Source organism: Trichosurus vulpecula, chromosome 8, assembly GCF_011100635.1.
Source record: "Trichosurus vulpecula isolate mTriVul1 chromosome 8, mTriVul1.pri, whole genome shotgun sequence".
Taxonomy (NCBI): Eukaryota; Metazoa; Chordata; class Mammalia; order Diprotodontia; family Phalangeridae; genus Trichosurus; species Trichosurus vulpecula.
This window is the reverse complement of record NC_050580.1, coordinates 169501176-169518246: the sequence shown is the minus strand read 5'-3', so window position 1 is coordinate 169518246 and position 17071 is coordinate 169501176. Positions and strand designations below refer to the sequence as shown.

The 17071-nt window shown below is 41.5% G+C and overlaps 1 protein-coding gene across 1 annotated transcript in view; it reads left to right on the top strand.

Annotated features, from left to right (window-relative positions):
- Positions 1 to 15169, top strand: part of SLC27A2 (solute carrier family 27 member 2) — a 65443-nt gene extending 50274 nt beyond the window's left edge. The window contains exons 6-10 of the mRNA XM_036736983.1: positions 986 to 1076; positions 2514 to 2712; positions 4677 to 4774; positions 12535 to 12665; positions 14677 to 15169. Of these exons, the coding sequence (XP_036592878.1) occupies positions 986 to 1076; positions 2514 to 2712; positions 4677 to 4774; positions 12535 to 12665; positions 14677 to 14853 (696 nt within the window). The 3' untranslated portion in view covers positions 14854 to 15169. The remainder of the gene's footprint in view (positions 1 to 985; positions 1077 to 2513; positions 2713 to 4676; positions 4775 to 12534; positions 12666 to 14676) is intronic.
- Positions 15170 to 17071: the final 1902 nt, after the last annotated feature.

Below are 17071 nucleotides of genomic sequence, written 5' to 3'. Positions count from 1 at the left end.
CCCTACCAGGAATTCCCTATACCAGTAAATTACAGGTCCAGACCAAAAAAACCTTAAGAAAGGTAAAAAAAATCCTATAGGTTCATTACTTTCTCTATCAAGTGATACTTACTGATCCTAAACATACCTCTTTCAAGCTTCAGAATGACTTTATCTCTCGTTCTGATGTCCTAGGATTTGGTGAGCAAGTCTGTATTCAGCCATTAAGTCTACAGTCTGGAATGAACCCCTCCCCCCTCCTTAGGTCATCTTCTCAGACTGAAAAGCGCTGGTCTTTGTCAGACTACTCTTTAATATCAGTTATTTTGTACTAGGACCGTAGATCTAGAATTAGAAGAGATCTCAGAGGTCATACAGTCCCACCTCCTTACTTTACAAAGGAAGAAACAGAGTTCCAGGTAACACAGGTATTAAGTGTAAAAGGCAGGATTTGAACCCAGGTCATCTGATTCCAGTACCTTTGCTCTAGAACTACACCCATCTCCCCGACCAATCCCCCCAGAGCTTTCTTTACCTCCTAGGGCAGGGGTGGGGAACCTGCAGCCTCCAGGCCACATTTGTTCTGTGAAGTTTGGATTCAGTCAAAGGGCCAAATTTGAGGACCGAGAGGGCCACGTGTGACCTTGAGGCAGCAGTTTCCCCACCCCTGTTCTAGGGCATCAAAAAATAGATGGCACTTGACCAATCCAAGATTGAGGGGAAGGGCATGCTAAGGAGAGGTTCTGGATGAGTATAGGAACAAAAATGGGGCATGGAGGACAGGGGCTGTGAAGGACCATGAGTAATTCAGCTTGACAAGATTATCAAATGCATGAAGGGAAGTTGTAGGAAATTACGTGATGCTCATTGTAGGGGAGGGGGGACTCATTCCTGACAGTGCCAAACTCTGGGTGGCAGAGTGTCAACATAGATCTGTTCAGAATTCAAAAAATCTACCTGTGAAAGAAATCATGTTCAAAATGATGATTAATTCTATTTCTCCTAGAAAGCTATTTCATATGACTTGATTAAATATGATGTAGAGAAAGATGAACCTGTCCGAGATGGAAATGGATACTGCGTAAAAGTTCCCAAAGGTACATACCACTGACTTTTATTAAATTAAGTAGTCTGCCTGGGCAAGTCACCTAACCCTGTTTGCCTTAGTTTCCTCATCTGTCAGATGAGCTGGAGAAAGAAATGGCAAACCGATCCAGTGTCTTTGCTAAGAAAATCCCAAATGGGTTCACTGAGAGTCAGACATGACTGAAATTACTTGACAACAGGTTTGGATGTAAACTATGAGACAATCAGTCAAAAAATATTTATTAAGTGCCTACTGTGTTCCAGGCACTAAACTAAGTGCTGGATAAGAGAGATCTGAAAGTCTCATCAGGTCTAAGCTGAACAGCATTAGAAGAGGAATCCCCAGCAATTACTCCAGTAGTCTTGGGAAAGAAAACAGTCACCAGCAAGGGGATGGGCCATCCCAGCCCTTTTACCAGCAGATAGCTACTAGGAGTTGTTTGGACTGTTCTGAACTAATGTAAAATGCCTAACTGGTAGTCATTCAAACTGCTTTATGTTCCAATTGGGTTCTGGGAGGTGTCAGCCTCCTAGAAGATCACTTTTATTGAAGTTATCAAAATAAATAAACTAATTAAGTAATTAATTACATGATTAAGTAATCTGTAGTTCTCTTTTCGGTCAGAATGTCTTTTAAGGAGAATCAAGGTAGAATAAACATAGCATAAGCTATATCATCTTGGAAATAAGGGTTTCATTTAAGTTTTAAGGAACCATAAATGAAATGCCAAAAGCTACCAAGTATATAAAGTTATTCTTTTACCCCTTAATGAATGTTTATAAACGTCACAAGCTGAAAAAGTATAGTTTATTGATGTCTTTAACTTTAAACCTCAAACTGTCTTTTATTATCAGTAGTGTCTACAAACTGATATTTTTGCAATAAGAGATAAAAATTAGTAGAATTGTAGATGTATACTAGTCTAGCTATACCCGTCCCTTTACACAGGTTCATATCTCACCTCTGCTTCTAACTGTGTGACCATGGGCAAGTCACTTAACTTTTAAGCGTTTTACCTTATCTGTGAGAATAGAGGTGATACAGCCAGGTCCCCATTAGGGCAAATAGTGAATCCTCTCAAGTGGTGACATGATTCGAAATTGCACATTATTTCCATTGGGCTGGAACCAGTTCCCATATTTTATGTAATTATAACTTCGAATAATATGAATTCAAATACATTCATGCCCACTTCAGGAGATTCATTATTTGCACTAAACAAGACCTCGCTGTAATAACACTGACCTCTCAGATTTGTCAGGAGGATGAAGTGCTATGATATCAGTAAGGAGCTTTGCAAACCTGAAAACACAGTAAGAATGTCAGCCATTGTTATTACAGAGTCAAGCCTGATGCCATGCTCTTCATTTGACCTTAGCCAATGGCCAGTTGATGGTGAAACTTGGTGATGGTGAAAATACCTGCTTTTCTCCTTCTATTATCTTAGGTGAAGTAGGATTATTAGTCTGCAAAATCACAGAACTCACACCGTTTAATGGCTATGCTGGAGGAAAGGCTCAAACGGAGAAGAAAAAGCTGAGAGATGTCTTTAAGAAAGGGGATGTCTATTTTAACAGCGGTGATCTCTTATTAGTCGATCGTGAAAACTTCATCTACTTCCATGACAGAATTGGAGATACTTTCAGGTTGGTTCCTGTTTATTATTGGACAAAAAACAAATTTAAAAAAAACCCTATAAATTAGAATTGTAATCTTAACCTACATTGGTATTTAGTTGCAGGGAAAGGGTCTGAAAATATGCTTTCATTGGTGTAGGGAACTTTAAGTGGGAGATTCCATTTACCAATGCAGGTTAGCTCTGCTGCAACTTTTCTAATATTAGAGAATGGCCATAGAGCAGATACCTTACAGACAGTGACTTGCCCAGGGGCATGAAGCTAGTATGTGTCAGAGGCCAGACTTGAACCCAGGTTTTCCTGACTCGGAGACCAGCTATGTCATGCTTCTTATTCTGGTAACACATGTTGGAAAAGTTGCTTCTATAAATTTGATGTGTCAAAGGAATCTGATCCTGTCGCTAGAGAGAGGATCAGAGTCAAGAAACTGAGGCAGTGGAAAGAAAACTGACTTGAAAGTCAGGAGATGAGTTTGAATCCTGGCACCAGTACTCAATAGCTATGTCTGTAGGCACAAAACGAAATATATTGTGTTGTTATTGTTTATCATTTCAGTCATCTCATTTCATTTCATTGTTTGTCATTTCAGTCTTGTCTGACTCTCCATAACCCCATTTGGAGTTTTCTTGGCAAAGATGCTGGAGTGGTAACTAAATATGATTCTGAAATTCATTAGTTGAATGAAATAATAACTAAAATTTCATTAAAATTAAATGCTGGTTATGTGAGTGAAATGGGAAAATTTATGATTCTGAGCATGTCCCTTAGATCAAGACTATATTTTAACAATGGAACCACCATTACTCCATGCTATGTTTCTGCTAGATAACTTTCACCCAACAGCTAGGTGGCACAGTAGATAGAGTACTGGCCCTGGAGTCAGGAAGACTCATCTTCCTGAGTTCAGATTTGACCTCAGATCTTTACTAGCTGTGTGACCCTGGGTGAGTTACTTAACCCTGTTTGCCTCAGTTTCCTCATCCGTAAAATGAGCCAGAGAAGAAAATGACAAACCACTCTAGTATCTTTGCCAAGAAAACTCCAAAAAGAATAGCAAAGAAACTAACATGACTGAAAAAACAGCTGAACCACAACAACTTTCACCCTAAGTCTGTACTTTTGCCAAAAAAAAAAGTTTCTGGAATGAGTAGGTATCATTCTACAGTGATAGAAGTTTTAGTTGCTACTCAGTTCATCTGTTAACAAGCATAACAATCATCATTAACAAACATTTGTTAAGCCTGTCCTTTGGGCTAAGTAACGTGCTGGGTACTGCAGATACTAAGAAGTAAATAGTCCCTGCCCTTAGGAAGTTGGCATTCTATTTGGGGAGAAAACACATCCATATAGTTGTATATATAAACTATGGGCAAAGTCAATCTATGGCGATTTTTTGAAGGGAAGGCGCTAGCAACTGGCATTATTAGGAAAGGTTCCTCACAGAGAAGGTGAGCTTTGAAGGACTCTGGAATTCCAAAAGATTGAGGGGAGGAGGCAAATGTGCTTTCCAGGCAAGGGAGACAAGAGCACATAGAGGGGAGATATAATATCCCCGTATGAAACTTCAGGAAGGTCAGTTTGGCTACACCATAGAATGAAGGCATAAAGGAAAGTAATGTATAATGGAGTCTGGGATGGGGTGAGGAACCTTGGGCCTCAAGGCTACCTGTGACCCTCTAGATACTCAAGTGCAGCCCTTTGACTGAATCTAAACTTCACAGAACAAATCCTCATAATAAAAGGATTTGTGTAAAACTTGGACTCAGTCAAAAGGCCACACCCATGGACCTAGAAGGCCACATGTGGCCTCAAGGCCACAGGTTCCCCACCCCTGGTCTGGGAGTTTCCAAGAGTCATTCTTAAATAAGATCAGGCCAAGCCAGACTAGACCCTACCCTAACCTCACAGATATATAATGGAAAGTGATAAATTTAGGCAGAAATTAACCTGCCTTCTTTCTTTCCCAAATCCAGGTGGAAAGGGGAAAATGTGGCAACCACGGAAGTCGCAGATATCGTGGGACTGGTTAACTTTGTCCAAGAAGTTAATGTTTATGGCGTGTCTGTACCAGGTACATGCAAAAACCATTGGAAAACTTGAACTAAACTTCTAGACAAATGGAACATAGTTCTAACCCTAGAATAGAATTTGCCATCTACCATCTAAAAACTATCCAACAAAACAGTTCTAGATGAAGCAGGGGTGGGGAACCTTCGGCCTTGAGGCCACATGCTGCCTTGAGGCCACAAGTCCCTCACCCCTGACCTAATTTCTCTCTGAGTCTGTGTTTTTCACTCTGTAAAATGTTGAAGTAGATGACCTTCAAGATCACTTGCAGTTCTAAAACAGGGGAGAAGTCTGGGGAAAAAAAAATCAAGGAATGTTGAGCAAGTGAGGTTCCCAAGGAGAAAAGAAAGGGAAAAGCTCCCTCTCCTTTGTAGCAGGTCCATCAGGCACAGAACTCACCACTCCAAGTTATCATTCCAGGGCATAGTACCATCTTAACTGCCTCCCTTTGAGCAATGTTTTGCGATTCTTACTTGTTTTGCTAGCAAGAATCCAAAGTTCTTTTTTTTCCTGAGCAGTAATAAATTGCTATGCTAATGATTAACACTTTCAGTAAGCTTTAAGGTTTGTAAAACACTTACCTCAAGGTCATAGAGGTGAAAGGTGCCAATATTAGTATGTACTATTATGACCATTTTACCTCTGGGGAACCTGAAGCCTTACAAGGTTAATGACCCCACACACTGAGGCAAGATTCCCAAGGGGGTCTCCTAACTCTGAATCTAGTAGGAGAGCCACTGGACCAGGCTACTTCTCAAAAACAAACAAACAAACATTCTACAGTCGCCCTTGTCTGCCAAATCCTCATTTCATGATAAGAATTATAAGTGGCCCAGGTAATTGAGATTTAAGAGAACCTATGTTAGAAATAATTGTCTTACCAAGAATTCTACTTGGCCTTTTCCTATGCGCAAGCATGCCTTCAAGATAATTACAAAACTCTTTTCATAGTTATCCAGATTTGAATTTCCTGCCTTGAACCCCATGGGTCAGCATTCCAGGGTTCATTAAACCCCACCCCCGATTACATGTCATTCCACATTTCAATTCCCTCCCCCCTTTTCATCCTCATATACTTTATTCTTTAAAAGGAAATGCCAATCCAAAATACTTTTAGCCTCTTCCCCTTTAATCTGCATCAGATAGCATGAGAAAGGATCCCTCTCAATTTGCTAAGAGAAGACCCTGTCTGGGCCTACAGGTCCTAATCCTCATCCTTTGTGAGTGACCGGTGGCCTGGCAGTTCTTTAGACATACAGGAAGGAGGCCTTCTTAGAACAAAGAAAAGGCATCTGCCTTTTAGATATGTTAATTATCAGGTGGCCAAAATCTCCCCACTGCCCCTTACCAGCAGGTCTCTTACATTAGCCTCCAGCATGGCTTCAAAATCGTATAATTTCTGTGGAAACAAAATTCAATCATCCTTTATACCTAGAAGAAAAAGAATTCTAACACAGAAGAGAATGTACTTAGGTAGATAATTAAATCTTAGCCCATGTAAGTATTAACTGAAATATAGTCTTCAGATTATGGGAATTAATTGTTGTTAAGTCGTTTTTTAGTTGTGTCTAACTCTTCATGACCCCATTTGGGGTTTTCTTGGCAAAGATACTAGAGTGGTTTGCCATTAACTTCTCCAGCTCATTTTACAGATGAGGAACTGAGGCAAACAGGGTTAAGTGACTTGCCCAGAGTCACACAGCTAATAAGTGTCTGTGGCAGGATTTGAACTTGGGAAGATGAGTCTTCCTGACTCCAGGCCTAGTGCTCTATCCACTGTGCCACCCAGATGCCCATGGAAATTAATAGTCCCATTTTATTCTCACAGATGGCATAGAAAAAGGGGTTGATTTTGAGACAAGGGATCTGGGTTTGAATCCTAACTCTGCTATTTACTATCTATGTGATCTTGTTCAGGTTACTAAACTTCTCTGGGCCTGTTTCCTCATCTGTAAAGGGAGGGTGTTGGCCTCACTTTCAGCTCTAGGCCATAGATTTAGGGATGGAGAAGACCCTAAAGGCCATCTAGTCTAAGCCTTTACAGATGAGGAAACCAAAGCTCAGTGGTTTTCCCATGTCCCCATAGATAGCAAGTTGGTATATCCTCTATTCCTCCAAACCCAATACAGTTTATACTATGCCTACCTAGAGTACCGTGCTTAGGGCTGGCTCTCAGCATTTTCAGGTGATTCTAGGTTCTTGTAACTCATGCCAGTGAAACACAAGTTCTAGCAGCTCCTGGAAAAACTTCAAACCTGGGCCTTTTGATAAGGACTATCATGTAAGGACTAGCCTATTTATTCAGAATTCAAGGCTTCTTCCCAAAACGTCAGCCTACCAGGTGATGACTTCCAGCATGGCAACTCTATTTCTGTATGTGTGTGTTTTTAAGTTTAATAGTATTTTTTCCCCAGTTACTTGTCAAGATAATTTTTAGCATTCATTTTTACAAGATTTTGAGTTCCAAATTTTTCTCCCTCCTTCCCCTCCCCTCCCCTCTTCAGAGAATGGTAGGCAGTTTGATAGAGTATATATATGTGCTATCACGTAAGATGTTTCCATATTAGTCACAGTCATGAAAGAAGAAACAAATCAAAAGGAAAAGAAAAAAATGTGAGAAAGAATAAAGTAAATGAAAAAATATTCTTCAGTCTGTATTCAGAGTCCATCTTTATCCAGATATGGATAGCATTTTCCTTCATAAGTTCTTTATATTTGTCTTGGTTACCATAGCAACTCTTAAAACCATCCACAGAGGTACAGAGGGGTTGCAATCTCCATTTATGGGGGGAAAGCATCCACATCAATGAAACAAATGCTCTCTTAAAGTATTAGGAACCTGCAAACCTAGACCATGTCCAAAGAATGTGATCAGAATAGTGAGAGACTTAGAAACTACACCATGTGAGACTCAAGTTTCCAGGACTGTTTAACCCAGAGAAGAGGTGATTATGGGGAGGCATTCTCCTGGATCAAATATAGAATGCTCCAAATTCAAGATCCCTCATAACCTCGCCCTGATCCCACCCTTCTTACACCATATTTCCCAACACTCATTGATCCAGTGACACTGGCCTTCTGACTGTTCCACAAACAAGACACTCTGTCTCCCAGCATTTTCTCTCGCTCTCTACCATGCCTGGAACACTCCCCACCAACCTCCCTGGTTCTTTTAAGTCCCTACTAAACCTGTCATTGGTCCTCTTTGAAAAGAAAAGATGAACAACAATCTTTTACAAGAAGCCTTTCCCAGCCCCCCTTAACTCTTATGCTAACTATTTCCTATTTATCCTGTATATAACTTGGGTTGTATATATTTGAGCATTGTCTTCCCCTTTAGAGTATAAGCTCTTTGTGGGCAAAAACTGTCTTTTGCCTCATTTGTCCCCATCGCTTAGCACAGTGCCTGGCACATACTAAGAGCTTAATAAATGTTTATTGATTAACTCAGAGAGGTTAAGTGACTCACCCAAAGTCACAGAGCTAGTGTCAGGTAGGATTTGAACATGGGTCTTCTTGGCTCCAACACTTTCTGCTATTGCCATGCTACTCAAGAGAAGCAGAGGAAACTATACTGGTGTACTCTCTCTACCTTCATTTTCTTTTTTTAAATTTTTTTTCAATTAACAAGCTTTGGAGAGATATTTGGGAGGTTGCTAAGAGTTGCTTTAAGGCAACTAACTACCTTTAGACACAAAATAAAGTGAGGGGGAAGGGGATGCTAAGCTTAGCCTACCTCATTCCAGGTGTTTCTTTTTTGTTTTCTACCTTTATTAGAGAGAGAGAGAGAGAGAGAGAGAGAGAGAGAGAGAGAGAGAGATAAACACCCAATCACCTAGGGAGAGGTTTCAAAAGCTGGGGGCCCTAGTGACCAAAGTAAGCTTGCTTCCCCTTCTCTCCGATTACATATAAATAGATCAGGGAAGTAGAGCCAACCTCCCTCTGGAACTGTAAGGTTGGGTGGAAGCAATATTAATGCTCAATTAATAGGGCCTCACAAGAAAACAATAATTGTTCTAAAACACCTCTCTGTTTACTGTCCTGCCTAGTGAAGAGGAAATAAAGGCTATTAGGATCAAGTTTGGTAATTGTCCCAAACACTTCTCCACTTACCCCTGGGCTTGATCAAGATAAATGCCTGGCTCTTAGGACTGGTTTTCTCTAAGGAAATGGTCACCTTATTGTATTAATTCGCTTTACTGTAATGGCATACGATAATCCCATCTTCTGCTTCACCTTTATTCCCCTCTTACCATTTTTTGTTGTTGTTCAGTGGTGTCCCATGGTGGCCCCATTTGAGGTTTTCTTGGCAAAGATACCAGAATGGTTTGCCATTTCCTTCTCTACTTCATTTTACAAATGAGGAAACTGAGGCAAATGGGGTAAGTGTCTTACCCAGGGTCACACAGCTAGTACATGTCTAAAGCCGGATTCGAACTCAGGTTTTCCTGACTTCAGGCCCAGCGCTCTATCTGCTGTGCTACCTAACTACCTAGTTACTCTCAAATGCTGGAAGCCACTACTGGTAGAAGAGTTAAGTAAATACGAATTTTTCGTCATCCTCTCCTGAAGGTGTCTGCAGACGTAACCTTGATTTTAAAAATGTTCTGTTGATGCCTTTCGCTTTTTTGAATCGCTATTATATGTTGGTTGGTCACCCTTCCCTCACCCCTTCCATGCCCAACCCATATAACCCTCTCTTGTAGAGGAAGGAAAAGGAAGGAAATAAGCATTTATGTAGGCCCTGCTACATGCCAGGCACCATGCTAAGCACTTTATTGAATCCTCGAAACGACCGTGTGAGGGAGGTGCTGTTACTATCCTCAATTTACAGTTAAGGCAGAGGTTAAATGACATCCAGGGTCACACAGCTAGCAAGTATCTAAGGTCACATTTGAGCTCAGTTTTTCCTTACTTCAGGTCTAGCTCTCTGTGCACAATGGCGCCACCAAGCTGCTTCCCCTGCTAAGGCAGGGAAGAAAAGTAAGTGAAACAACCTAATACACTGACCCTGTCTGGCAGATGCAGTACTCTGCACCCTTTGTCCACCAGTTCTTTATAGCATCATAGATTTAGAGTTATAGAGAATCTAGCTCAACCCTCTCATCTTACGGGGGAGGAATCTACAGTGGGGAAAGGGTTGCTTTGGACTCAGAAGACCATCTGTGTCACTAACCACCTGTGTGAGCTTGAGCAAGTGCCTTAATGTCAGTGGGTCTTAGTTTCCTCATGTGTGAAATAAGAGGATGGTATGAGACAGAAGGTTTATAAGGTCCTTTCCAGCTCACAATTTATTACTCTGTGATCTCTGTTTCTATAATCCATGTCACCAGGGTAGTGAGTAACAGAGCCAGATTTCAAACCCAGGTCCTGGGACTCCAGGTTCATTACCCTTTGAATGGCACCTTCCTGCAGGAAAAGGATGTTTCACTATTGACCCTCAGGAATCATGATTATTCCCATTAATCTGAATTTTGACATCTTTTAGTGTTGTGTTCCCCCTTACATTAATATGGTTATTTTGCACATTGTTCTCAGGTACTTCTCCCTTCACTTACCAATTCATGTAAAGTATTCCCAAGCTTTTCTGAATTCTTCATATTCATCATTGCTTATGTAACAATAATCACATACATCCATGGAAATGCTGCATATTGGGATATTTTCATCTCTCTTTAACTTCCCTGAGGCATATGCTTAGTATTCATTAAGCACCTACTATGTGCCAGACACTGTGCTAAGCACTGGGGATACAAGAAGACAATCCTGCCCTCAAGGAGTTCACCATCTTTTTTGTTTGTTTGTTTGTTTGTTTGTTTTGGAGGGGGGAAGGCAGGGCAATTGGGGTTAAGTGACTTGCCCAAGGTCACACAGCTAGTATGTATCAAGTATCTGAGGTCCAATTTGAACTCAGGTCCTCCTGACTCCAGGGACCATGCTCTACTTACTGCGCCACCTAGCTGCCCCCAGGAGTTCACAATCTAATGGGGGTAATAACGAACAAATATGTACAATCAAGCTATACATAAGACAAACAGGAAAGGATTAAGAGAGGGCACTAGAAATAAGAGAGAGTGGGAAAGGCTTCCTGCAGAAATGGGATTGGGGGGGGAGGGGCGCAGCTAGGTGGCACAGTGGATAGAGCTCCAGGCCTGGAGTCAGGAAGACTCATCTTCCTGAGTTCAAATCATTAGCCTTTTTTTGTATCCTCTGCACTCAGTGATGTCCCTGGCACATAGTAGGTGCTAAATAAATGTTTATTGACTGGACTGAATGTAGGTCTGGCCATGTCACCCCCTTCTTCAATAAACTTCAATGGTTCCCTGTTGCCTCCAGGATCAAATACAAAACCCTCTGGCATTCGAAGCCCTTGATATCCTGTTTATCATGTGATAACTCTATCCCCCTTCCCCCTTCCCTACCTTTCACAGTCTTCTTACACCTTACTCCCCACCAAGTACTCTTCAATGCCGTAACACCAGCCTCTTTGCTGTTCCTTGAACCAGACACTCCATCTCTTAGCTCCAGGGGTTTTCTCTGACTGTCTTCCATGCCTGGAATGTCTTCCCTGCTCATCTCTGTCTACTGGCTTTCCTGCCTTCCTTCAAGTCCGTATTAGAATGTCATTTCTGTCGTCGAGTCCTTTTAGTTGTATCTGATTCTTTGTGACCCCAGTTCGGGTTTTCTTAGCAAAGATACCAGAGTGGTTTGCTATTTCCTTCTCCAGCTCCCTTTTACAGATGAGGAAACTGAGGCAAACAGGGTGAAGTGACTACCCCAGGGTCACACAGATAGTAAGTGTCTGAGGCCGGATTTGAACCCAGGCTTTCCTGACTTCAGGCCTGGCTACTCCTACATAATTCTTACATAATTTACATTCATTTCTAGAACTACTGGACTAATTCACAGCTTCCTTTATAGTATATTAGTATTAACAATAAAATTTCAACTATGGTAATCTCTCAATTATCCCTAGCATTTGGCATATGTCAGTAACAGTGACTAACTCCTAAGTAACCCCCAGAGCTTCATTTTATCCAATGATTAGAATTTTTTCTCTCACCAAACTTTCCATAAGAGCTGTGAATAAAGAACCAATTTGTCCAGTTTGTATTTAAGTTTCTTTCCTCTGTCCAGTCCTACCCACTAGCAAAAATCCTAAGGAGATGAAACATAAGAAAAACTGAGAGAGATAGAATAGAAGCTGAAATCCTAGCTAGCTCACAACTAGGTGGATAATCAGTTTGCTGAATAACTTAGTGTAAAGGCTAAGATCTCCCACTGCATCCAGAGACATCTCCAGTTGTCCTAATCCAGGGGCGGGGAATGTGGGGCCTCGAGGCCACATGTGGCCTGCCAGGTCCTTGGGTTTGGCCTTTTGACTGAGTCCAAGTTTTACCAAGCAAATGCTTTTATTAAAGGGATTCTGTGATTCAGTCAAAGGGCTGTACATGAGGACCAAAAGGGCTACATGTGGTCTCAAGGCTGAAGGTTCTCCACCCTGTGACCCAATTTATATCTTGCCACTGGACCCAAATGGCTCTGGAGGAAAAAGTGTGGCTGGTGACTTTGCACAGCCCTCCCTCATTTAAATCCAGTACACTTGCATGTCATGACATCACTTCCCTGATGTCATGGAAAGATCCATGAAAGCTGGTAACTGTTCAATGAATTCTGGTCTAAAGGGCCATTCTTTGAATCTTTCAAATGTTTTCCCATCATGTGTCAATAGCATTGTTATGTTACTGGTCACTCTTTCCACAGGTCACGAGGGTCGAATAGGGATGGCATCCATCCGGATGAAGGAGAACCATGAATTTGATGGGAAGAAGCTCTACAGGCACATCGCTGACTACCTGCCTGGCTACGCAAGGCCTAGATTCATCCGGCTTCAGGTATGAATGCCAAAGCGGCGAGTAAGCTGTTACTTTTCCTAAGGGAAGTCCCAGTAAGACCCTGACCCATCCCTTCAAAGTGCCTACATGGCCTGAATGAGGTTTGGAGGAATGGATTACCTCTTCCCTCTTTGGGTCAAAAAATGCATTGGCTTTGCAAGAAACATGATACAATAGATAATATGGGTCTGTAAGCAAGTAGTTCTGAAACATAGATTTCAGTCTCCCCATGCTGATCTCACTTGCTAGAGAAAGGCTTACCTAAAGACTCACTATGCTAGCCTAATTCAATTTGATAGGTATTTATTAAACCAGGGTTCATAAGCTTTTTTTTTGGACCCCTTGGGGCAGGGGTAGGGAACCTATGTCATGTGGCCTCTCCACACCCCTGCCTTGGGCAGTCTGATAAAACCTATGAACCCCTTCTCAGAATAATGGCTTTAAATGCATAAAATGAAATACATAGGATTACAAAGAAAACCAATTATATTGAAATATAGTTATCAAAACTTTTTTTTAAAAACAATTTTATGCACCTCCAACTTGAGAACACCTGACTTAAGCAGTTCACTGTGGAGGTTTAGTATTTCTTGCTTCAAGCACCAAAGCACTGAAATATCTGATAAGATCTTTTGACTTTGTGCAATGGGAAATTTAGCTGAACAGGTTCAGTCATTTGGAACCATTCTAGACTTAATGTTTATAACAGGGGAAAGAAGGTAGATTCTTTCTAGACTGTTTTGAGAAGAAAAGTAACAAAAAGACGAGTGAATGTCCTGGGACCAGGTGTACCAAGTTTATACATTTAGAGATGGAAAGGACCTGAGAGGTCAATCAGACTAACCCTCTCACTCACTTTATAGATGAAGACATTGAGAAATTAAGTGATTTGTCTGAGGGCACACAATTATACGGAAGACTTTAAGCATCTGTGATTTCAATATGGAAGACTCCATCCATGGTGTAGGTGGATAAGACTGTAGGAAAGTTGCTTAACTTCTCCATGCCTCAGTTTCCTCATCCGTAAAAGTAAGGAGTTGTGCTAGATACTTCTGAGGTGTTTTTCCAGCTCTGAATTTAGGACCGGTGATCCTAGCAAGGCATATGACCGCCCATCTCAAGGAAAGGGATGTTGGAAAGGGAAGCCATTTGCCCAACTTCACACTGTTAGTTTACGTCACGGGCAGAATTTGAGCCCCAGTCTTCCTGACTTGTACTGTAAGGACCACTGGATTTGGAATCAGAGGTCCTGGATTCACACCCCCAACCCTGCTACTCACTCATTGTGTGATCCCTTGACTATCAAAGGCCACACTAGTGGAAAGCTGGCTTTGGCAGCTCCTTCCAAGATGGAAGGGTTCCAAATATTGTCAGGTTGGCAGACTCTGTATCTGTTGACCAAGGACCAGGATAGAGATGTTCAGAGATGTTCAAACAGCAACTCTTAAAGGACCATTTAATAAGTTATAGGCTTTGCCATGTGTTTTGGTGGGCATAGTACCAACTCTGAGGAAATTATAGCTCCTTGAGGTCTAAAGTCCCTTAATTGGTTGTTTCTATTGATTAATGAAAGGCACTGGAGGGACAGCAGCTAGGTGGCACAGTGGATAGAGCTTTGTCCCTGGAGTCAAAAGGACCTGAGTTCAAATCCAGCTTCAGATACTTACTAGGTGTGTGACCCTGGGCAAGTCACTTAACCTGGAAAGAAAGAAACAAAGCACTGGAGAGTAGCAGATATAAGTCATCCTCTGAGTTAGAAAGCTGGATTGCAAGTCTACCTCTCACATAATCTGTCCTGTGACCTCGGACAAGTCACTTAGCCTCTTAGTGGCCCCAGGGAACTATCTAAGATCATAAGTTAGTCTTTTTTGGGAGTCGGAGTTTCCTCATCCAAGATTTCCCTATTCCAACAAAATCACAGGTCTAGACCCTAACTCCAGACATTTAGTGCAGTCCCAGGCACAGAGCAGGGATTTAATAATGCACAAACAAATTATTGGGTATTTTTCAGGACACCATTGAAATCACTGGAACTTTTAAGCACCGTAAAGTGATGCTTGTGGAGGAGGGATTCAACCCTGCTGTCATCAAAGACACCTTGTATTTCTTGGATGACACGGAGAAAACGTACATTCCCATGACTGAGGACATTTATAACTCCATAATAAATAAGAGTCTGAAACTCTGAATGTTTCTAAGACGGCAACTAGGACACAATCTCTGATTATACACATTTCAGCATTTGTTGTAATCCAGTTTTAATTTGATTGAAGATTAGAACATATAATTTTCTATGAACTGATGCATTCTAGAAAGGAAGAGGGTTTTTTTGTTGTTGTTTTGTGGGGTTTTTTCTCTAAATTTTTCTGAACTTTTGCAAATGCAAAGCTATAATTTGTTTTTAAATCTGCACCTATTGTTTGTATTTGCAAGCTGGATTTATTGAAGGGAGGGGGGGTGTTTTTTTAAAAAATCATAATAAAATAGATCGACATTAAAGTGTGTAATAGTGCTGTTTCTTATGGTCTTGATCAGCTTTATTCCAAATGTAGGCCTTGTGTCAGGGGCACCAATGACATGAAGGACTCAGGTTACTGTTCAAGGGTATACCTTTGGAATGGTTTGATTTCCAAGCCAGAAACCTGGAGAAATTGCTGTCCTCAATGTCCCAGGAGGTTGACGACACTAGTTTTTCCTCACTAAGCGTTAATTAAATCAACAGATTTAAATCAAGATTAAGCGTTAGTCAAATCAACAGTTAACTGGGTATTGTGCAAATGGGCCAGTCACAGGTGTCTAGGGCCCTACAATGAACATTTCCCAGGGTCATTTTCATTTCCCATTGTCATCTGCAGTTCTGGTTCACAGCCCTCAGGAAGCTGCAGTTCATACACTGTCAGGCAGCAGATAGCATATACTCTTTAGCCCTAAGCTGTGCTGTTGCAACTACTCCCACAAAGCCTCATACTGGCCGAGATCCTTTCTTGCTGCAGTGATGTTGACTGGCAAAGTTCCATTGACTGGTAATGAATCTCTTTGGTATTTTCACTGGGGAGATTTGGAAGTTCTCCAAAGTCAACCTAGAGATTAGTGCCTTTGGGCTAGTTCTTTTCCCTTATGTTTGGCTGCCAAAACAGTGATCCTACTCCCACCTGACTGCAGATTCCTTTACGAGACCATGGAATGAGCTGCCTTATAAAAGAGTTCCCTATGACTGGAGAGAGTGATTCAAGCAAAAGCTAATAATGATTTGTCAAGGATGCCAAAGCCGTCACTGTATTTATAGCCCAGGACAGATGCCACTAGAATACTGAAATTTTTCCAGAGAAACACTCTTAATGATCCCCAAGTTACATCCTTGGGACTTTTTTTTTTAGGGTCAGATAGTTTGCAATTCTATATAGACTCCGGTTATAGGTAAGCCAGATGGGTAGTCTCCTCCAGAAAAAGCTTTGTAGCATTTTCTTGACTGCAGCATGGCGTAACCTCCATATCAGGAAGACCTGGGTTCAAGTTTGACCAATACAGGCTATGTGAGCCTGGGCAAGTCACTTCTCAGTACTCTCCAGCGCTTCTTAACCTGTGAGTTTGTGGGACCCACAGTTTAAGAAGTCCTGCTCAAAGCAACATAATAAGTCCCAGCCCAAGCTTCTATTGGGTATTTTTTGGGTTTTGATGGCTCACAGTAAGTGTAAATATGTCTGTTCTGGCCAGAAACCCTGAGGATCTTCCCCTCCCAGATTGACTTTTTTTTCCAGAGTAGGTAAAAGGCCATCTTTTGCCTCATTTCTAACCTAGCCATAATTACCAAATAGGTGCTGCCTTAGTCAAATTGAGACCTGTTAAGGACCTTATCTTAAAAAGGTCCAGGTCTCCCACTTCATCTGGGGCCATCTGCCATAGTCCTGATCCATATCCTGCCACTGGACCCAGATGGCTCTGGAGGACAAAGTGAGACTGGTGACTTTGCACAGCCCTCCCTCATTTAAAAATCCAATTCACTTTCTTGATGTCATGGTCCTCTTCAAGAATGAAGGGCAAACACAACAGCACCAATGACGAGACTGCAACTTGAAGAAACGTATTTCCTATAGCAATGAAATCAGTATCCAAAACCTTTTCCCCCTTCCAAACTCCTTCAGGTAGTTTAACCTGGTACACTCAGTACTGGCAGTTTCTAACCCAGTAGGATCATAGATTTACAGCTGAAAGTGACCTTGAGAAAATCTGATCAGATCCATCCCACCCATACCCCCTCCCATTTTGTAGATAAGTAAACTAAAGCCCAGAGGTAAAATGATTAGCCCTACAATCAAATTAAATTTGTGGAAGAACCAGGATTTTAAACACAGGTATCCAACATCCTTTCTACCATACCACACTGCCTCCTAAGTGAAGAGACAAGC